The sequence below is a fragment of the Coenobita brevimanus genome, chromosome 24 (assembly GCF_032717465.1).
Source record: "Coenobita brevimanus isolate Jiangsu-jjx chromosome 24, ASM3271746v2, whole genome shotgun sequence".
NCBI classification, from domain to species: Eukaryota; Metazoa; Arthropoda; class Malacostraca; order Decapoda; family Coenobitidae; genus Coenobita; species Coenobita brevimanus.
The window spans coordinates 56107289-56130854 of NC_136977.1; the positions used below are offsets into that span (position 1 = coordinate 56107289).

Consider the following 23566-nt stretch of genomic DNA (forward strand, 5'->3'; position numbering starts at 1 on the left):
GAGAGGAGAGGAGGGAAGGAAAGGGAAGGGAAGGGAAGGGAAGGAAAGGGAAGGGAAGGGAAAGGAAAGGAAAGGAAAGGAAAAAAGGGAAAGGAAGGGAAGGGAGGAAAAGAGAAGAGATGACAGAGTTGGAGAGGGGAAGAAAAATATAAAAGCCGAGAGAGACACAGAAAGGACAATTAATAATGAAGAAACATGAATACGTATGAAGAAAGCACGGCGGAAGAAGAAGAGGAAGAGCGAGACCAAGGGAAATGAAAGAAGGAAATGAGATGGAAAGAATAAATGGGAAGAAGTAATGAGGAGGAAGAGAAGGGGAGTGAGGCGCGATGCTGAGTCATGAGAGAGAGAGAGAGAGAGAGAGAGAGAGAGAGAGAGAGAGAGAGAGAGAGAGAGAGAGAGAGAGAGAGAGAGAATGTTTTCGTGACCTCCTAATCGTCTGTCTGTCACTCCACCACTTTAAATAAAACACCCATTATTCTGTGTGTGTGTGTGTGTGTGTGTGTGTGTGTGTGTGTGTGTGTGTGTGTGTGTGTGTGTGTGTGTGTGTGCTTACTGGGTGGGAACAGAGGCAAAGGTAGGGGTCTGGAGGGTGAGGGAGTTAGCTGAAGGAGAGAGTGAGGGAGAAAGGAGACGGGGAGCTTAAGAGGGAAAGGTAGGGGAGAGAGGTGAAGGGGAGAGTAAGTGAAGGTGAGGGAGAATGAGAAAGGGTGAGGGAAAAATGTGAGAGAATAAGGGCGAGAATGAGAAAGAATGATGACCTGGGACAAGAGGGATGGTGAGGAAGTGAGGTGAAAGCAAGGCTGGTAGTACGGTACAGTACGAAATATTTTTTCCGTACTCCGTACCTGGTTAAAATACCGTACCGTATTTTCGTACCGTACCCCAAGTTGTTTTTCCGTACCGAACAGTAGGGAAAAAAATCCGTACCGTAATTCCGTACTTTTATCGTACCATCGTCAAAATATACAGTATCTATTTCTAGGCCTATATCACTAATCACAATAATACATTACATAATAATATATTTAGAGTTCATGTGTGGACTAAGATATACTCCATTCTTACATATAGTAGTATGTATTTAGAAAGACATGTTGTACTTTAGTGTCATACAAACTATTATTATGCAATACATATATTCATTGAATAATAATTGTGACAAAAAATGTATCTTCTAGATAGGTAAAACCATGATTCTTTGACCATACTTTCTGAAATGGTAAAGTTTTTGTTTTTTACTTATAATTATCACAAACATAGTATAACTTAAAAAAAATCTTCTTGCTCTATCCTCAATATTTCAAATGATTATATATGGAGAAAAACGAAAAAGTAAATCTTCCACTGCTGAATTACAATCGAACTTTCAAGTTTTATGTATTACATCTGAGAAACAATTCCATCGATTATATCATCTTTCAAACCTAGTCGTAATTCATCCAGAATGTACCTTAACCCTGAAAATGTGCGCTCCACACTGTCAAAATACTCTTGGCTTGCCAGTGCTGCATAAACGTGTGTCTGAATAAAGTGTCAAAATTAATCAAATATACAAGGAGTTCGTAGTTGCATGCACTCTCTAAGGCATTATCATGTATTTAAGCCTGGGGTACGGTACGGTACGGAATTTTGCTCGTTTTACCGTACCTAAATCGTACCGTACCGTACTTCACAGAAAAAGACGTGCCGTAATTCCGTACCGTACTTTCAGCCTAAATATCAACCGTACCGTACCGTACTCCGTATACCGTACCGTAATGCCAGCCTTGGGTGAAAGGAAGAGTCGGGGGGGGGGGAATGAGGAATGAAGGGGTGAGGGAGGCGGAGAATGAGTACGGGGAGAGGAATTGAGGTGAGGGGAAGAGTCAGGGGAGGAGATGAGGGGGAGAATGAAGGGGTGAGGGAAGAGGAGAATGAGTAAGGGGAGGGGGAGGTAAGGGGTAAAATGGGCACTATCGGTCTGAAAATATTGCTGTTGGTCTGAGATGGTCTAAAACAAAAATAGTCTCAGGAGTCAAATATTCTTCAGACCTCATTTTTGGACCGAGGGGTGATCTGGGTGAGTGAGTGATGGTCTTCTAGTCCCGCAACGCAAAATGCAAATCACACACACACACACACACACACACACACACACACACACGAAGCTAAGGTACACATGCATATCTGTAAGTCTTGTTCACGATCACGGTCTAACACACACACACACACACACACACACACACATACCGGTATACAGTATATACATCTTTTTCACGTCACACAAACACACAAATCAAATGCACGCACTCATATATACACATTTCACGTTCACACACACACACACACACACACACACACACACACACACACACACACACACACACACACACACAGAGTTCACGTTTAACAAATCTCAATACACAAAACGCTTTATTAAATTTATAAGTCTATTTATTCTGTAGTAAATCCAAACAATTCGTACTGGAGTGGAATACAAAGTGGGGGAATACAAAAGCGGAGAGAAGAGCAGAGGGAATACAAAGCGGACGGAATACAAAAGTGGAGGGAATACAAAAGTGGACGGAATACAAAAGTGGAGGGAATACAAAAGCGGAGGGAAGAGCAGAGGGAATACAATAGCGGAGGGAATACAAAAGAAGAGCGAAGAGCAGAGGGAATACAAAGCGAGGGGAATACAAAAGCAAAGGGAAAAGCAGAGGGAATACAAAGTGAAGGGAATACAAAAGAAGAGGGAAGAGCAGAGGGAATACAAAGTGGAAGGAATACAAAAGCGGGGGGAAGAGCAAAGGGAATACAACAGCGGTGGGAAAACAAAAGCAAAGGGAAAAGCAGAGGCAATACAAAGTGGAAGGAATACAAAAGCAGAGGCAATACAAAAATATACAGCAAAACACATTCCATAGTCTGCCCCCTTCCGGCCTGGCCACAGCAACACCAGTAGATTTTGGGCAGGAGGGGACATTAACAGATTTCTTTTTGCCCCCTCCTTCCCAGCCAATCCCTAACCCCCTTCCCTTCCCCGTGTCACTTCCTCCATCCCCTCCTCCCCTACCCTTCCTTGCCACCTAGCCTCCCTTCCTCCCCCTTCCCCTCCTACTGTCCCTTACTCTAACGCCCCCTCCCTCCTACCCTCCCTTACTCCCTTCTCCCACCCCCTTCCCGTCCCTGTTCCCCTTCTTCCATCTCCCCCTTCCCCATCCTCACTTGCCCTTTTACCCTACCTTCCTCACCCATTACTTTCTCTCCCACCTTCTCCCCCCTTCCCGTTTCCCTTCCTCCATCGCCCCCTTCCCTCCCCTTCCTTACCTCCTACCCTTTTCTCCCTCCTCCCCTCCCTTCTCCCGGCTCGTCCCGTCCCCTACCCTCTCTAACCCTTTCCCCTACCCTTCCTTATCCTTTCCCCTCCCTCACCCGGTCACCCCTTCCAGCCTGGCGGTAAATTTTGTGCGACGGTGCTAAAAGGTGGACAGTTACTCGTTACGGCGCCCATAAACCCGGATGTTGTGGCCGCCTCCCCGCCTGTGCGTGCGTGTGTGTCCCCCTCACGCCATGCACGCAATTTAAAAAAGGATTGTCAACTTTTATCAGAGTGACGCTGGGAATTTGATCCGCGGTACACAGCAGCCGGATGGAAGCGGGAATATGAGTCTGTACATTTGTAATAAACTGCAGCTTCTGAGTACACGACATGTAACCGGAAACAGTAAAATGACTCCAGTGTCTTCATCACCCTGGCCGCTATGAATGTAATCCACGTGTGACCAAGACTGCTGCAGGCCAGGGCACAAGGGTTACGTTATAACGGGCGAATCTGCTGGGATGCAAACACTATAAGGCAAGATTTACGATGTTCCTCAACAGAGCAGCTGTGATAGATGAGCCCAGGGGTGCCAGCGCCAGGCGATTGTGTGAGGCAGGACCAGTGTTGCCAGTGTATACAATATCATAGGCAACACGATATTTATGATACGGTAGATATGTGGTGTACCAACTATCTATCTATCTATCCATCTTTATCTATCTATCTATCTATATTACTGGAATGATTACAGAAGTTGTGGCTCTTGTGAGAAACTGGAATATCAAATAGGGTTACCGAATACGATTACAAAAGGCCTGAGAGTCCTTTTGTTCAGGGCAGCCCATACAGGATGCGATGATAAACACGACAGAAAAGAACAGCCTCCCTTCAACACACCTCCCTTCGCCATAGCGCTGCATTTTGATCCCACTACACTCCCTGTTTCAATGGTCACTGCTATTGCCTTCATTCCACTTTCATTACGGGTGGTGAGCTGAACCCGTACGCCAACACACTCGCATTCCTTCTCTGTCCAGCTCTCCAGTGCAAAGAATAAACCAATATTTCAGTCCGCCACGTATGCAAAAGGTCAAATCTGGGACTGTCTTTCTACATGATACATCCATGCATCTCGAACAGACTTTGAATTTGGCTCTCTTTTGGTCAATTTTTCCTGAAGAGAGCAAGTTTTTTTTTTTTTTTTTTTTTTTTCATGCTTCGAGGCAATGGTTCCTTCTTTTCATACATCAAAATACCAGTACGATATTCTAGCGGAAAACATTTGTCGCCATAAAACCACAATGAAAACAAAGAATACAAATGTGCACGTGTGTCTTTGCTTAGCCACGAGTACAGAGCCACACCTGCGGATACGCCAAAAGGGGAGTGTTTCTTGTTGATCCAATCCGAGAGGTAACGTAATACAACATCACGTAACCTACCTTGACCTAACCTACCCTAACCCAACCCAACCCAACCCATTCCAACTCAAACCAGCCTAACCCAACCCAACCCAACCTAACCAAATGTATCCAAACCTCTCTCTCTCTCTCTCTCTCTCTCTCTCTCTCTCTCACACACACACACACACACACACACACACACACACACACACACACACACACACACCATAAAAAATAAGTAAATCTTTGACAAGCACTACGAACATAAATAAAACTAAGAAGAAAAAGCCTAAGGATAATGAAAAGATAAGCTCACTTGCAAGAGAGCTCACTGCGAGATTGAGAGAGATAAGGGGTGCATGGAAGACAATTATAAGGGAGAGGGAGAGAGATAACGAGGAGGCTGATGCGCAGAGAGATGGGTGGGAGAATGGAAATACTATGACAGATAGATAGATATACACAGACAAATGGATACAGAGACGGACAGAAAGACAGAGATAGATAGACAGGTTGGTTTCAGATAGACAGAGTGATAGGTAGATAGATATAAAGATAGATAATAGATAAACAGATACAGAGGCAGGTCGATATAGATTGAGATACAGAAAGACATACATACATACAGACAGCGAGACAGACAGACAAATAGATAGAAGAAACAGTGACGGACAGAAAGATCGATGGATGGATGGATGGAGAGATAGACAGAGAGAAAGAGAGATAGATAGATAGACAGGTGTGTGAGGCAGGTGAGAATGAACTATTGTGAGGTAGGCAGCGAGGTCTAATGGGTTGTTAGCCTGGACTGGTCTGGTTCATTAGTGGTTCTCTCTCTCTCTCTCTCTCTCTGCACTCCTAAATTCCCACTAACCCCCCCTTTCCCTTCATCTTTACTGTTAACACTTCTCCACTTCATTCCTCACTTCATCTCTCCTTCTTCCCATTCCTTCTTCACCCCATCTCTCCCTCACTCATCCCTCCCTCACTCCATCCCTCCCTCAAACCACCTTCTCCCTCCCTCATCCCATCCCTCCTTCATCCCAACCCACCTCATCCCACCAACCCCTCTCATCCAACCCTCCTTCACTCCACCGCTCCCTCATCCAACCCTTCGCCCTCCCTTCCTCCCTCCCCCCTTCGTCTCCTTCCTCCCCCTTCCCCCTCCCTTCCCTCCATGTCCCGCAATTAGCAGATGTTCATACCTGTAATTAAGAGTTGTTCACACCTGATCTACCTGCCAGCCAACTTACCACCTCATTAACTTGGCTTACTGACTGAATGAACACACATGCTAATGGTCGTTGCAAAAATAATAATAATAATAATAGTAATAATAATAACAATCATCATCATCATTATACTACTACAACTACTATTACTACTACTACTACTACCAATATGATTACATTTCTCATTCCCAATCTTACTAACTCCAAACTCTTCTATTTTTTTATTCTTTTCAAAATGCAAAATTAGATACTTTTTTTTTTTTTTACCCATGAAATAAAACGGTCTCCAAAATGGTAAATATAATCGTCTGTCTGTAGCGGGAATAAATCAAACAAAGACAGGATTTAAGGGATTAACCAATTCAGCACGAGGATTTTTTGTTTTTTATTTCTTGCTGACACCAGACCCGACCCGACCAATTTCACCCGACCAATTTACCGACTTTCTTTACAACCTACCTCCCGACCCGACCCATCCCACCCGACCAATTTACCGACTTTCTTTACAACCTACCTCCCGACCCGACCCATCCCACCCGACCAATTTACCGACCTTCTTTACAACCTACCTCCCGACCCGACCCATCCCACCCGACCAATTTACCGACTTTTTTTACGACGCACTGGCCGACCCGACCCATTCCACCCGACCAATTTACCGACTTTCTTAATGACCTGCCTCCCGACCCGACGCATTCCACCCGACCAACTTACCGACTCTCTTAATGACCTACCTCCCGACCCGACCCATCCCACCCGACCAACTTACCGACTCACTTCCCGATCCGACCCATTCCACCCGACCAATTAGCCGACTCCATTCCCCTTCACCTTGGCACCTTATGATCTACCTCCCGACTGCACCCCCTTCACCCGACCAATTTACCGACTCAATTCCCCTTCAGCTTGGTACCTTTACACCCGACCAACCCAACCGACCAACGCCCCGACTCTTTCCGAACCTAGCCCACCTCGGTCGTGAGTCCCCTTCTTGTTAGCCCTAATGAGGTCACGGTGAGGGGAGACGAGGTGAATAGAGGGGAGGAAGAGAGGGGAGAGGTGGGGAAAAATGTGGGGAGAATGTAGAGGGAGGAGACAGGGTGGAGAGAGGAGGGGGAACGCTGGGGTAGAGAGAGAGAGAGAGAGAGAGAGAGAGAGAGAGAGAGAGAGGAGGAGGGGGGTAAAGGAGATGGAGGGGGAAGAAGGGTGAAAAGGTGGAGGGAGGGAGGGGAGACAGGGTGAAAAGAGAGGTAGGGAGAAGAGGGGGAGAGAAGGGAGAGAGGGGAAAAGAAGAGGGGGAGAGGGGAAGAGGAGGGAGAGAGGGGAAAAGACGGAGGGGGAGAGAGGGGAGATATAGTCAAAAGAGGAGAGGGAAGGAGGGGAGAGCAGAAGTTAAGGGAAGGAGAGAGGGGACCAAAGAGATGAAGAACTGAAGAGGGGAAATGAGGGGGACAGAGGGTAGAGGAAGAGGGGTCGAGCATGGGGAGGAAAGATGCGAGGGGGAGGAAATGAGGGGGGGAAAAAGCAGAAGAGGAGGGCTGAGAAAAGAGAGAGAGAGAGAGAGAGAGAGAGAGAGAAAGAACTGAGGGGATAGGGGAGGAAAGGGAAGTACAGAGGATGCAGAGAAGAAAAGAAGAGGAAAAGGGGACATAGGGGAAATGAAGAGAGGGAGAAAAGGATAATAAAAGGGGAAAGGGGAATGAAAAGAGGGAAATGGGAGAGAAAAGATGGGGAGGAGAGGGGGGATAGTTAAGGGAAAGTGGGTAGGGTAGACAGAGGGAACATAGGGGAGAGAAGAGGAGTGGAGAGGAGAGAAGAGGAGAGGAGAGGAGAGAAGAGGAGAGGAGAGAAGAGGAGAGGAGAGGAGAGGAGAGGAGAGGAGGGGATAGGATCGGAGAGGAGAGGGGAGGAGGGAGAGAGGTGACTGGGAGAGGGGGAGAGGAAGGGGAGATGAGGTTAACTGAGGTGGGGTGAAGATTAAATATGTGTGGGTTGGGGAAGAGCACTGGAGACTGGGGAGGTGGGGTGGGGAGGTGAGGGTGAGATGAGGTGGGGTGAGGAGGTGGGAACACAGATGGAGGGACGTGTTGGGGTGAAGAGAATGGGGTCTGGGTGAGGGGAGATGAAGGTTGGGGGAAGCATACGAAGAAATGGAAGAAGAATGAGAGAGAGAGAGAGAGAGAGAGAGAGAGAGAGAGAGAGAGAGGGAGAGAGATAGAGAGAGAGAGAGTATGCTGGTGAATAGAAAGTAATGGAACAGTAAGGGGAAACTGAATGGCGGAAGGAGAGGGGAGAGGGCAGCTTGAATACGGAATATGAGGGGAGAGGAGGACATGGAAGTGAGGGGAAAAATGAAATGAAAGGATGCAAGGGGAAAAGGAGAAATGAAGGTTGAGGTGGAGAGGGGGAAATGCACGAGGTAGGATGTGCAGACTGTAATGAGTAACGCCGAGATAGAGATAGATAGATAGATAGACAGATAGATAGATAGACAGACAGATAGATAAATAAATAGATGGATGGACAGATAGATAGCTAGGAACGAGCAGGCAATATGGGGATGAGTCAGGAGATTCGTGTCCCTACTATTTCATCCTCTGGCACTCATCTACAAGGGTACCCCACAAATAGATCCATATTATCTATCTATATATCTATCTGTGTGTGTGTGTGTGTGTGTGTGTGTGTGTGTGTGTGTGTGTGTGTGTGTGTAAAAATACCTGGTCTCATCTTTATACTGTGCTCATATTTTGCTTCGAACGACCTACTGTACTTTTTAATTGATTCTTATGCACTGCCTTTATGTACATGAATAGGTTGAATAATATTGTAAAAATCTCTCTCTCTCTCTCTCTCTCTCTCTCTCTCTCTCTCTCTCTCTCTCTCTCTCTCACACACACATCACTCCTTCGATAACCTCACCATCAAAATCCTGCCAAGGGTAAAGAGAAGTACATATATTTTGAAAGGGGAAGAGGTCACGTAGCCGCCACGTTAAAAATCAATTGACAACTAATTATCAATACAGAGAAATTAAATACAAACATACATGGATTTTCGGTAGCATTGTAAATAGAGTCCAATTATACTGTAGTTTCACACTGAGACCTTTTGTTGGAGAAATAAGTCTTCAAGTCTAGCGATGTGTCAAAATATATATACCTGAATGAGATTAAAACACACATACACACACACACACACACACACACACACACACACACACACACACACACACACACACACACACACACACACACAAAATCTCTTCTCAATAACTCACAAATCCATACCGACATTCAAAACAGGTGCTCAGTGTTTTTTATCCCAGTATCTACAAAAGTTACTATCGTCACGAAGGAACGTTTTTCTATGTCAACAAAGGAACGTTTTTTCTCATCAATATCTAACCTGGTTTTTTATCTCTGACTTGGAATCGAATCTGGAATGGAACACATGTAGCAATTTCGTCAGAGAGAGAGAGAGAGAGAGAGAGAGATCCCCAGACTCGTATAGCCAAAATCAACCTCATTCATTGCACGGTCCCCAGAATTTTAAAACCAGAATAAGAGATACAGGAATTACACTTTACAACAAAACACTCAAAGTAATAAAAAGAAAAACTAAAACCGAATGAATGTTAACGCCCCCTGAAAATTTTGGGACGATAAGTGAATTCCGTATAAAAAGAAAAACAAAAAGAAAAATCGGAAATGGGAACGCGAATTTTTGCTTTATATATCCTGTACAAATTTTAATGTCCCTTTCCCAAAAAATCCATTATCAAAATCGCTCCATCTCTCCTGGTTACGAATTTAAAAAAAAAGTTACCCCCTCCCCCCCGCAAGATCCGCTATTGTGGGTAAAAATACAGTGTGGTGCAAAAATCGAGCAGCCGCTATATTTCCCATCGGCACAGAGACGCGTGCCATCTCACTGCTCTATTATCAGCTCATCTAACTTTTTGAATTGGGGGCTTAGGTGGTGTATGCCCTCTCTGCCTTCAGCGGTGTGGGGGAACGGGGGGGGGAGGGGGAAACGAGGTGATTGGGGGATGGGGGAGACTGGGGGGATGAGGGAGAAAGTGGTGATGGGGCAAACAATGGTGATGAGGGAGGGCTGAAATGGGGGCCTGTGATGACGAAGGGATGTCACCACCTCACCTGTGATGTAGGCAGCCTCGCATACCTTACGGCACCTTAATTAGCACCTACCTGTGCTTATCCCTTAACAACAAACCACCACCTACTTATGCTGGGTTAAAATTAATTGCCGAGAAATTTTCCTGTCCATTTTACTTATCCACAACCAACATCTTTCTTAATTCTTCTTTTCTCATTCTACTCCTCCGACGCCTCTTCCTTCTTCTGATATTCACTTCTTCACCATCTAACCCTTCCTTTGTCCCCCTTCTTCCTGCATGCGTGATTAAGCCCTGGCATTTCACTTCCTCGCCACTTAGGTCTTCCTCTGTGACCCTCCTTCCTTCAAAACACTGCCTGGTTAAGTCCATGCACTTCTGCAATTGACTTCTTCACCACCTAGTTCTTCCCCTGTCCCCCTCCTTCCTTTTGATTAAGAGGTAAGTCTCTATAATGTATTCTGGTGTTTTCCTGGTCCATCACACAGACACACACACACACACACACATACACACACACACACACACACACACACACACACACAAACATTCTCTCTCCCTCTCATACACACACACACACACATACACACTCGTACCCCAACACACGCACTCCCCCATCTTTCTCTCTCTCTCTCTCTCTCTCACGCCACAGGAGAGGGCAGGGGGGGCCTGTGATCTCTTTCTTTGATTCATTACACCCCCGAGATCAAAGGGCAATTCTTCGTCTCGCCATCCTATGTGACCACGTGAGCAAAAATGAGACAGAAAAGACGACAGAGAGACACGTGTGCACCATAGGTATTCTGCTGCACATGAGAGGGCTAAGTGTACAGGTGATTGCTAGGTGCACATAAGACGGTTAGGTGTACAGATGACTGCTAGGTGTACATGAGAGGGCTAGGTGTACATGACAGGGCTAGGTGTACATATGACTGCTAGGTGAACATGCGTGCTAGGGGTACATGAGACTGCTAGGTGTAAGTGAGGTTGCTAGGTGTACATGAGATTTCTAGGTGTCCATGAGTGCCAGGTGTACATGGGATTCCTAAGTGTACATGCAAGTGCTAGGTGTATATGAGACTGCCAGGTGTACACTGGACTGCTAGGCGTACATGTGACTGCTAGGTGTACATGAGACCTTCGTGTGTACATGACAGCCAGGTATGTATGACAGAGTTGGGTGTACATAGCCAGGTGTACATAAGCCCACATGTGTACAAAAAACACTACTAGGTGTACATGAAATACTCCCAGGTGCACATGATAAGCTCTCAGTGTAACAGAAGACAAAATTACATAACCTGCTCCTTATGATTATTAGTAAGAAGCCTAAGGAATGAGTCTCCCTTGGCTTTACTAAGACGGGCTACAATGAAATAAAGGCCACTGCAATAAAGGAGTTAATAATGGCGGATCTAGTATTTATTTATTAATTTACTTACTGAAATGTTGAAAGGGTTGGGGAAGGAAGGGGACACAAGAAAAAAGGAGAAAAAGAAGTGAAATTAAAATATATATATATATATATATATATATATATATATATATATATATATATATATATATATATAAGAAAAAAAATTGGGAAAAATCTCTTGTTGTGTGGGATTTAATGGAGGATTTATATGTTCTCTAGTTATTAAAGTCTCCCCTGAGATAAAGAAAATCGCCTGCAGATAGGATTAATGGAATGGAAAACGGGAGAAAACGTGTAGGAAAGCTAAATATATATATATATATATATATGGAAAACAAGATCTGTGATACGGGGGACCTGTTAAGGGGATTTATTTATCGTACGGATTAACTAGGGATTTTTATTATAGGTACAGTCAACGTCAAAAGTCCTCTCGCTTCTCACACTAAATTTCACAGACCACAGAAGAAAAAGATGCAGGAGGCGACATGAGTTTTGATGCTCACTGTACGATACACGTGTTGAGGGTGGGATGGTGTGGTCAATGATTGTAAACAAAAGGGTAAATTGGTTCCCCCAAGCACTCAATAACTGGGTGTTTTTACGCGACAATACTACACTACACACACACACACACACACACACACACACACACACACACACACACACACACACTTCAGTAAATGTCAACTCCAAAACTCATAAATTTCTCTCTCTCTCTCTCTCTCTATCTATCTATCTATATATCTATCTCTGATGCAGGGAACTTTTAAGCGAGAATGGATTCCTCTCTCAGTTAAACACAGCATCCTCCCCTCCCCCTCCCTTTCCCTTCCCTCTCCCCCTCCTCCTCCCAGCATCCTCCCGTCCCCTCCCCTCCCCATAATTCCACCATCCCCTCTCCCCTCCACCTCCCAGCTAGCCACGTCCTTGATAGAAAATATGACTCCAGGGAATGAAGAGATATCATCATCATCATCATCATCACGCTTATCGACGTAAAATTTTCATCATTATTATCATCATCATCATCATCACCACACTTATCGACGTTAAAATTTTCATCATCATCATCATCATCACGCAAGCAATAAGCGCTACGGTATATCTCTGTGTCAAAACATCTCTAAGGGTCGTGCTCTATATGCCTTTGAATATTACTTAACACCTTTTTCTTAGCGATTTATTCTGATTATTAAACCTCAATATCCTCTGAATGTTACTGATGGAAACTACTGTATGTCCGATATTAAAAGGATACAAATGAGATATACTAAGCAAAATAAATCGCTATGCATGCTAGTTACGGAATCAAAGCCACTTCATTCTACCTACCTACTGACCTACCTACCTACTTACCGACCTACCTATCTGTCTATCTACCTACCTATCGATCTAGTATCTACCCAGACGACTTTTATCCTGGAGGGGGTGACCACAAACAAATCGCCCCCACGTCAACCTGTCCTCCACCATCAAGCTCCCTCCAACTCTTACCACCCACATCCATTTACCTATCAACTCCATCTCTTTAAAAATACATTAATAAGGAAGATATGGAAAGGGAGTCTCTTAGTTCACGATATCACAGCCAAAAATATCACCACCTCAGCATCACACCATCGCTATCACCACGGACATTATCACCACAACGCTATCACCAAGAGCACATCACCACATCACGCCATCATCACACTACATCACAGGAAACTCACGTCCACATCATCACCTTTCACTTCCAAACTCTCCACACTAGATCACATTATTTTCGAGGGTAACACTGAACAGCGGGTCATATCCACATCATCATCACCACATCCACACCACCATCATCATCATATCATACCATCATCAAGTAATAAACACACCATCACCAACACCTACACCACACCATACCACCACATCACATCCTTATTACCACTGGGCTACATCACATCACATCCACACCATCATATCCACATAACCTCAATACCACCACAACACATCCATACCAACACCACACATCAACACCAGTACATCCACATCACACCCTCTCCACCACACCACATCCACACCACCACCACCACCACATCACCACAGCCACATCCACACCACCACCACCACCACCACATCACCACAGCCACATCCACACCACCACCACCACTTCCACGCCACCACCACACCACACTACATCCACACTACCACCACACTAAATCCAAAACACCACCACACCACACCACACCACATCCACACCAAACACCACACCACCACAACACTAAATCGACACCACACCACACCACCACCGACAAACAATTCTGGAAAAAGTTTATTCTGTGGCATGACTCGGCACGTTTTATGAGTATTTTATTTCAGAAGGATATATATAGCGGCCCCACCTCCCTCTCTCTCTCTCTCTCTCACACACACACACACTTGCTTTTTCATGTTCCTTTTCCTAGCCCGTCCCTATATTCTCTCTCTCTCTCTCTCTCTCCAAAAATATACGTAATTAGTGTTTGTCACCCAACACCACACATTTTTTCCACCTTCCTCCGACTCTCCATCTCATTTTCATTTTCGCCTTCGTCTTCCTTTCGACTTTTTGTTCAATTTTCTTTTTCTTTCGTCCAAGCCTTGTTCTTCCTCTCTCCTATCTCCACCTGTTCTTTCGTCTACATCTTCTATCTTCCTATCTCTTCTCTCTCCCTCTTCTTTTCTCCTTGTCTCTCATTCTACCTCCTTCTCTTGTTTTCTACTTAGTTGCTGTCTCTTCCTTTGGTTACTCTTCCTTCGCCATCTCGTTCATTCCTCCTCTTTCTTCTATCTCATTCTCTCTCCTCTCTCTCTCCTCCTGTCTTTCATATCTTTCTCCGGGCTATTTTCCTCGCGTCTTTTTCTGTGTTTTCCACGTGTTTCTCATGTGCTATTCTTGTTCTCATTTTCATTCCTGTTTCTTCGTTTTTCCTTTTCCTATTTTTCTGTCTCTTATTTTTCTTCTCCCTTCCTCCCGTCTCTCCTTCTCTTTTTTGCTTCCTCTCGCCTTTCTTTCTTCCTCCACTTCTTCCTCCCTTCCACTTTGTTTCTTTCTTCCTCTACATTACCCTCTTTTTCTTTCTTGTTTTTCTTCCTCTACTTCTTCCCCTCTTTCTCACTCTTCTTCCTTCGTTTACCTCTTCCTCTCTTTCTCATTATTTTTCCTTCTTCCTCGTCGTCTTCCTCACTCTTTTCTTCCTTCCTCTTCCTCTCCTTCTCACTGTTTTCTTCCTTCCACTTCCTCTCTTTCTCCTACTTCTTTCTCTCTCTTCTCCCATCTCCTTTTTCTGTTCCCTTCTAATTCTTCTTGTATCATTTCCATCTCCTTTCTCTTTCCTTTGTCTTTCTCGTCTCCTATCTCCATCCAGCGTCTCCTGCCTCTCCTCCCACCTCTCCAATCTGCCTCCTTCCTTAACCCATTCAGTCCAAGGATTCTTTTTATCTTTCATTCATGCTACAGCCAGATTTTATTCAGTTTTATTAATATTATTATTATTATTATTATCATTATTATTATTATTATTATCATCATTATTATTACTATTATTATTACTATGATGGGATGATGATGATGATGATGAAGATGATGATGATTATTATTATTATCAGTAGTTTTGAATCAGGTTTGGCAGAAAGTAGTAGTCAAAACCATCATTAATAATATGGTGCTCTCCTAAGCTAAAAAAAATCAAAAAGAAAAAATCACTAAATAAATATGCAAAAAATACACAAATTAAAATTTAATAATAAAAATATAAATAATTTCATCTGACTGAAGAGATAACTAACTCCTATTTTCTCTACGTCTACCTAACTCTCTCTCTCTCTCTCTCTCTCTCTCTCTCTCTCTCTCTCAGCTTGTTTGTCCTCCCAGGCCATTATTGAAATCATTTGCTTTCATCCACGTGTGTGTGTGTGTGTGTGTGTGTGTGTGTGTGTGTGTGTGTGTGTGTGTGTGTGTGTGTGTGTGTGTGTGTGTGTGTGTGTGTGTGTGTGTGTGTGTGTGTGTGAGCAAACGTGTGAGGGAATAAAACAGCAAAGTCAGAGAGTGTGTGGGTGTGAGATATTTTACAATGTGTTCGAGAGAGAGAGAGAGAGAGAGAGAGAGAGAGAGAGAGAGAGAGAGAGAGAGAGAGAGAGAGAGAGAAAGAAAGAATGTGAAGCCTCAACCAGCCTGGCCAGAAGGCGTGAAATGAATCCTCAGAATCCGTGACATTCTCTCTCTCTCTCTCCAACACACACACACACACACACACACACACACACACACACACACACACACACACATAGAAGAAAAATACTTAAGATGCAAACACACACACACACACACACACACACATACACACACACACACACACAGGTAACCTTAAACATCTTCACATACACATGCACACACTTACATACACGTATACATACATAAAGTACACATTCATACACGTAGCTTATAAACACTCACATACATTCACACAACTACACAGATATACATACACACATACATACATACATACATACAGTGCATACATATATACACTAATCCCTGCAACCTGAGATCGTACTTTATTTATCTATTTATTCATTTATTTATTTATTTATTGTACTAGCACAGGATTATACTCAGATTAGGGGAAATTCTACAGCTCTAGAGGCCTTGATAATCCTGTTTAGTTATCAAGGTGTTTTGTAAGTCGTATTAAATAATTAGACTCAGTGGCGAGAATAAAGTATAAAAAAGTCATCGCAGAGAGAGAGAGAGAGAGAGAGAGGGGTAACAGGAACACCCCATAACAAGAAGCCATCGCACTGAATAAATTAACCAGCCTTCTCGCCATCAATAAATAACAAACTAACTAAACAGATAAACAAGCAGCCTTTATAAACAACAGGAAAACCTGTAAACAGAGAGGCAAGGCGTATGTAAATATTTAAACCCTATTACACAAAGACGATCCCAGACACCTCCCCGGGCGTGAGGGCTCGGAGGGGGGAGGCACGCTTGTCTTGTAAATAAACATTGAGAGAGTTCGGCTTTGAGTGTACTTCGTCCTTAGCGCCTTTTTGTTTTTATGCCAGAGAAAAAAACGAAGAAGAAGAAAAATCAAAGAAAAATAAGAGGAAAAAGACAAAACATAGAAGTGGAAAAAACTAAAATATAAAGAAAAACATTGGGAGAATTCGATCTTTAGTGTATTTCGTCCTTGGTGCCTATATTTTCCTATGCCCCCTAAGACATACAGAAGGAAAGAAAAAAAACAGACAGGTAAGAAAAAGACAGAGAAAGAAAAAAGACAAAGAAATAGTGAAAAATATTGGGAGTGTTCGGTTTTTAGTGCATATCGTCCTTGGCGACTATTTTTTCTTTCTATGCCATGGAGAAAAACAAAAAACAAAAGGAAGAAAAAGACAAAAGAATAGAAAACGATGAAAAAAGGCCACAAAAAAATAAACACACCGGGAGAGCGGTTTTAAGTCGATTTCCTCCCAAGCGCCTTCCTATTTTTATGCTACAGAAAAAAGAATGAAAAAAAAAAAAACACAAAGAAAAAAAGAAAGAATCCAAGGTCAGGCCTGAAAAACTTGTCCCGCCCTAAGAAAAAACAAACAAACAAACAAACAAACAAACAAATTCACGATCCGTTTATTTCGAGAAGCTACGTATTCTCGTCGGTTAAGGAAGCTCCCTAACACCTCTTCCTAAGCGATTTATTTTGCTTGTTACACATCCCCATCTATATTACTTAAATCATTCTAATATCATCATACCTTGGATAAATAACGTACAGTCAAGGAAACTCCCTAACACCTCTTCCTAAGCGATTTATTTTGCTTATTACAAGTCCCCATCTATGTTACATAAATCATCCTCATAGCACCATACTCTTCATAAATAACGTACAGTCAAGGAAGCTCCCTAACACCTTTTCCTAAGCGATTTATTTAGCTTATTACACGACCCCATCTATGTCATACAAATCATTCTAATATCACCATACTCTAGATAAATAAAAGTACAGTCAAGGAAGCTCCCTCATACCTTTTCCTAAGCGATTTATTTTGCTTATTACACATCCCCATCTATGTTATTTAAATCATTCTAAAATCACCGTACTCCGCATAAATAAGGTACAAAACGATATTAGCCAGCCATATCCAAAAATGAATAAATAAATCGTTGAGGAAGAGGTGTTAGGGAGCTTCCTTTACTACCAAGAATAAGATACATGGAATTTAAAAGACAGAGAATGAAATAAAGACGTCTGGCAGTATCAAAATCAAAAACAAAAATAATCTCAATGTAAAAATAAATAAATAAATAATAATAATAATAATAATAAAGAATTGGCTACAAGAGTATCGAATCCTAATGTAAATGAGCGAAATACAAAGAATTAGTGTTAGAGGGATTGAATACTTTGGGATATTCAGGAAAAATGACTTATCTCTTTGCTGCAATGTTATCCCGTTGGAGTCATTCCAGTCTTATATCGTTTAAGAATTACAGATTAGTCACATTCTCTCTCTCTCTCTCTCTCTCTCTCTCAAAAAAATAAAACAAAAAAAAAATAAAAAAAAAATTAAAAAGTTCTAAAAAAAAAAAAAAAGTCCAGTGAGTTTTAGCATCCTTTCCATCAACTCACAGAATCAGAGATCAAAGTCACTCTCTCTCTCTCTCTCTCTCTCTCTCTCTCTCTCTCTCTCTCTCTCTCTCTCAAAAATGCCCATTAGATCAGTTGCCTTCTGCTTCCCTTTGCACCCCTCAATAATTCTCTCTCTCTCTCTCTCTCTCTCTAAAAAAAAGAAACACATTAGATCAGTTGCCCTCTACTTTCCTTTCCACCCCTTACCACTACTACTGCTACTACTACTACCACCACCACCACCACTACTACTATCACTACTAATCCATTTCACTCCATTTATGGGAAAGACTCGTAATGAAAGGGTAAAAGTCACACTCCTCCAGTTCCTAAATCTTGTCTTACTTAAAAAACAAAACAAAAATAAGAAAAATAAGCAAGGCATCAATCAATTCCTCACCCCCCCCCACAGCCCTGGAGAAGTAGGTTGGGAAAAATCAAGGAAGGACTACTGTGGTCTACATCATTTCAACTTCCTGTGTGTGTGTGTGTGTGTGTGTGTGTGTGTGTGTGTGTGTGTGTGTGTGTGTGTGTGTGTGTGTGTGTGTGTGTTGATCTACTAGTGTACAGGATCTAAGTTAAGCTCGTGTTGTCGTATGTATATGTGTGTATGTATGCGTGTGTATGTGTATGCGTGTGTATGTTTATATGTATGTACGTGAATGTGTATTTATGATTATGTATATGCCAGAGTTTAAGTGTATGTATGTATGTGCACGTATGTCTGTGTACGTATATGTGTAAGTGTAAGCATATGAGTATTTATGAGAGAAAGACCAAATGCAATCCTAACATCACTGAAAGTCTCCTCTAAGCACAAGAAATTAATCAGCTGACCAAAATAAATAATAAGGAATACGCAAGATTTATTAAGGGAAGAAAAAAAATAATAAAGTAAAAAATAATGTTAAATAATCGACTACCTGACGGGGAATAAAGGAAGGTAAGGAGGAGGAGGAGGAGGAGGAAAAGAAGAAGAAGAAGAAGAAGAAGAAGAGGAAGAAGAAAATGAACACAAAAAAGAAAAAAGAAAAAAAATGATATTAATGGAATCGACTGCATTTTGACCATCGACTTTTCCAGGAAGCCGAGTAAAACCAATGACGAATCTTCCTGTCGAGTTGTTAATTAGCGCCGAATACGAGGCTTGGAGAGGCGGGGTGGTTGGCTGAATGACTTACAAAGGGATTCGTGAAAGTGTCGTAATGAGAGAGAGAGAGAGAGAGAGAGAGACAACATTAAACAAAGTAAAAGAAAGGAGGAAAGAGAATAAAAAAGGAGAGGAAAGAGAAACACAGAAAACACTGCGGAATATAGAAACAGAGGAACAATAAGAAAGAGAAGGAGAGATGAGAAAATGAGAGAAAATATTGGAGGGGAACCAAGACGATGATAGTGGCAGAGCTGGGAAGGGCGAGTATCCCCTGTGAAGACGGATTCTGTATGACTGGGGGGAGGATGTAAATTATAACTTAAGATTAGAAAGCTTATAAATATACATCCAAATGTTAAAGAAGCACCTCCTCCTTTTCTCCCTCTTGCATCCTGTCTCCTTCCTTCCTTTTTTCATTCCCATTTGCCTTCCTTCCTTCTTTTTTCCTATCTTCCTCTCTCCCAGTCTGCCTTTCTTCTTTTCCACATCCTCCCTCCTTCCCTTTCTTTTTCTTTTCCCCCTTCCTTCCTTTTTCCACTCTTCCTGCCAGCTTTCAACCTTTCCTCCCATCCTGCTCTCTCCCTTCCTTCTTCCTTGCTTCCTCCCATCATTCCAAGGGCGGATAAAAAAGCTTAGAGGTTCAGAGCAATTTAATCTTCCATAATTACGTTTGATATTCATTACGTTTTCATTCTTTTCTTTCTTTCTTTCTTTCTTTTTTTTTTTTTATACCTGGTCTGGAAACACGGGGCAATGGACGACAAAAGGATATGCAAATACTGAAATCCGTGAACAATTATTTGGGATACGTATGGTTCTCCGAGGACTGATACATTATTTTGGCTTTTACACAGGAAATAAAAAATCTCTCAGTGATATTTATTATGAGGCTTTAAATTCTCTAATAAAATGAGGCATGGGGCACACTGGCACACTCGTACAACACATATTTTACGATACGAAAAAAAGAAAAAGAAAAAACAGAAAAGGCATGTCAATATTTTGGCAAAAGGTTAGTCTGTATACTTTTGTGCATACAGATACTCTACGTCTGTATACTCTAGGTAGTGTCTTCCTTATAAATACATAAATCTACCTTAAATCTACCCTGTGTATAGACGTGGATATTCTCAGGGTACATCGGTTATGGCATCTGCGAATATGATGTTTTGTGGGCCTAGAGCGACAGTCCCATTCTGATTCACTTCTGATAATCCTTCCTACTGTACGTCTCCCTCCCTCCCTTCTTTCTCTGTCTTCCTCTTGAACTTTCTACTGTACTTCTCCCTCCCTCCCTTCCTTCCCTGTCTTCCTCTTTTCATTTATATAATACTTCTCCCTCGTTTCTCCCTCTTTCCCTTCCTGTCTTCCTGCTGATTTTCATTTCTACTATACTTCTCCTTCCTTCCTTCCTTCCCTGCCTTCCTTCTTCCCTCTGTGCACCTACCTTGTATGTTGAGGACGAGCCATGTGCCGAGAGCGCCCCAGTGCAGGTAGTTGTTGGCAAAGCAGCGCCACCACGACAGCACACACACCACCACGTTCACCGCCATCCACACCACGCTGTACACGATCACCTGAAAAAGTGTACAGGGATCACTAGCTTCTATCTGCTGGGGAAAAGTGCACATACGTAGGTTTTAATCTGTAATCTGAAAGTACACAGGGATCAGTACCTTCCATCTGTAGGTCTTTATCTGTAATTTGAAAGTGCACATGGATCAGTAACTTCTATCCGCTGGGAAAAGTGCACCTGTGTAGATATTTATAGCCTCCTGAAAGTGCACGTGTTGGTCTTTATAATCTCCTGAATGTGCACATGAGTCGGTCTTTCTCTACCGTCTGAAAGTGCACATAAGTCAGCATTCTTGTCTATCGTCGCTTGAAATAATTAAAAGAATCAGTCTATTACATCGGCTGAAAAGTGCACATGCCTGTCATATGCAAGGTAATGACATGATTGCAATATGACAAAAAAGTGACCGGAATATAACAAAAAAGTGATTGCAATATGACAAAAAAGTGATTCCAATATGACACAAAAGTGATTGCAATATGACAAAAAAGTGATTCCAATATGACACAAAAGTGACTGCAATATGACAAAAAAAGTGCCTGCAGTAAGACAAAAAAGTGATTGCAAGAGGAGAAAAAAGTGACTGCAAGATGACAAAAAGGTGATTGCAATATGACAAAAAAGTGATTGCAATATGACAAAAAAGTGACTGCAATATGACAACAACAAAAATGGGACTGTATATTTTAAGTTTCCGTCGTGAAATAAGGCAGCATATTACATTCCAGTTAAATAAAATATAAAAAAAATAAAAAGTTACGATGCTAATTCATTCTTTAATTACACATGAAATTAAAAAATGTTGCTCGAAACTGTGAAAATGGTGCAGTTGCGTAGCCAGATCTCCAAAAATGGTGAGATGAGGGGTGCAGAGAGGGGGCAAGTCTATTTTTTTTAGGGGGTCCACTGCTGCACAATAAACACAATATATATAATCTGAAATTTCAAATGGGGGGCCAAGGATCTGACTGGGGGGGGGGAAGCGCCACACCAGCCCCCCCATAGCTACGTTACTGGTATGGTGGGATGAAGGGAGGATGTAAGTGTGGAGGTAGGAGGCCGGCAGTGTGAGAAGGGTGGGGAAGATAGGGCAGTGTGAAGGAGTGAGGTGGGGTGGGGGGTTAGTGTGATGGGGGAAGGAGGATGGGGTAATGTGAGGAGGGTGGAGATGGAGGAAGGGCAGTGTGAAGGGATGGGTAGAGTGGGGAAGGAGGAAGGGCAGTGTGATGGGGTTGGGATGGGTAGGGTGGGGTAGTGTGAGGTTGGGGAGGGGGTCGGAGGGTGAAGGTAGGGGTCTGGCGGCGGCTCCCCAGGGAAATATCGCCACAGGGATCCTGAGAAACAAAAAAGAAAAAGAAAAAAGAAAAGGATATATTCTTTCACCACCCACCAATCTACCGTCCACACTGATTCCTATAGTATTTTTTTTATTTTCACCTGGCGGAACTGGTCAACTCCACATATAAAACGGGATGCATCTTAGATATGAGGTGAGAATGGGTCTCCTTGGTTACTAGCAAAAATCGACTCGCCTTTTTTACTATACTTGGACACTGTGAGGTGAAAGGGTTAGAAAAAACATGCACTGGTGATTCCTTATTTACTATTATTATTATCATTATCATTATTATTATTATTATTATTATTTTGGAAGGCAAATCTGGAGGTAAATTATAAGGTTACTTTCGAGGGTAATTTTGTAAAGAAAGATGTTTTTTTCTTTTTCATTTATTTTTGGGAACAATTTTGTGAAGGAGGGCAAATCTGTGGATTAGTTTTAAAGACAATTTTAGAGAGGAAAGCAAGATAAAATTACGACCCCCATCATGCAAGTACTTATTTATTTATCTGTCTATCTATATCTGTCTGTCTGTCTGGCTATCTATCTATTAAATCATCGGTCCACCTATCTGCCAGTCTTGGATAAATGAATGGATGGACTGAAAGACTGAGAGACGCAGAAAGATACAGACAGAGACCGACACAGAAACAACTAGAAAGCACTCAGAAAGCGCATACCTCCACTAATGCCACTGCAAGATTCGGATCCAGATCTGCCGCAAAATTTAATCAATTCTTTCTTGGCCCATGGCTCATCCTTCCACAAAATTTCACTGAAATTCATTGAGAACTTTTGGTGATATCGTGTGGACAAACAGACGGAAAAACATTGGTGAATACATAACATCCTCCAAATTCGTTGGCAGAGGTAAAAATAGAAAGATACGGACAGACAGACAGAAAGAGACAGATCGATACAGATCGATCTACAGAGGTACACAAACCGAGTCAAAAATCATATATATTTTTCCGATCTGCTGAGCCGAACACTGTAATGAAATCAGAAGTTCCACATGCCAAAAAGAAATAAAAAGCCACATTCTTTCTCACATAACAAACGAAAGAAAAAATGGGTAATACCCCTCTGAAAAAATGTGTAATATTCCTCCATCGGGTGTAATATTGGAAGAGAAAATGACCGGAGCCAAATATTCCCCGAGCGGCCTCCAGTCTATGCTAGTCACCGGTATTTTTCCCCCTCAAGAACTTAATCAAGGGTGGATTTGGTAGGGGATTGGGTGAACTGGGGGAGATTGGGGAGGGGGTTAGAGAGGGGAGGGGAAGAAAGGGGAGGGGGAGAGAGAGGGTAGGGGCAGAAAGGGGAGGAGGAGAGAGGGGGAGGGGTGTCACCG

At 42.7% G+C, this 23566-nt stretch overlaps 1 protein-coding gene across 1 annotated transcript in view; it reads right to left on the minus strand.

The window, feature by feature from the left end:
- The window catches only part of LOC145393387 (adenylate cyclase type 8-like), a 261593-nt gene that overhangs the window by 193135 nt on the left and 44892 nt on the right, over positions 1-23566 (minus strand). The window contains exon 6 of the mRNA XM_080267483.1: positions 20745-20874. Within this exon, the coding sequence (XP_080123609.1) occupies positions 20745-20874 (130 nt within the window). The remainder of the gene's footprint in view (positions 1-20744; positions 20875-23566) is intronic.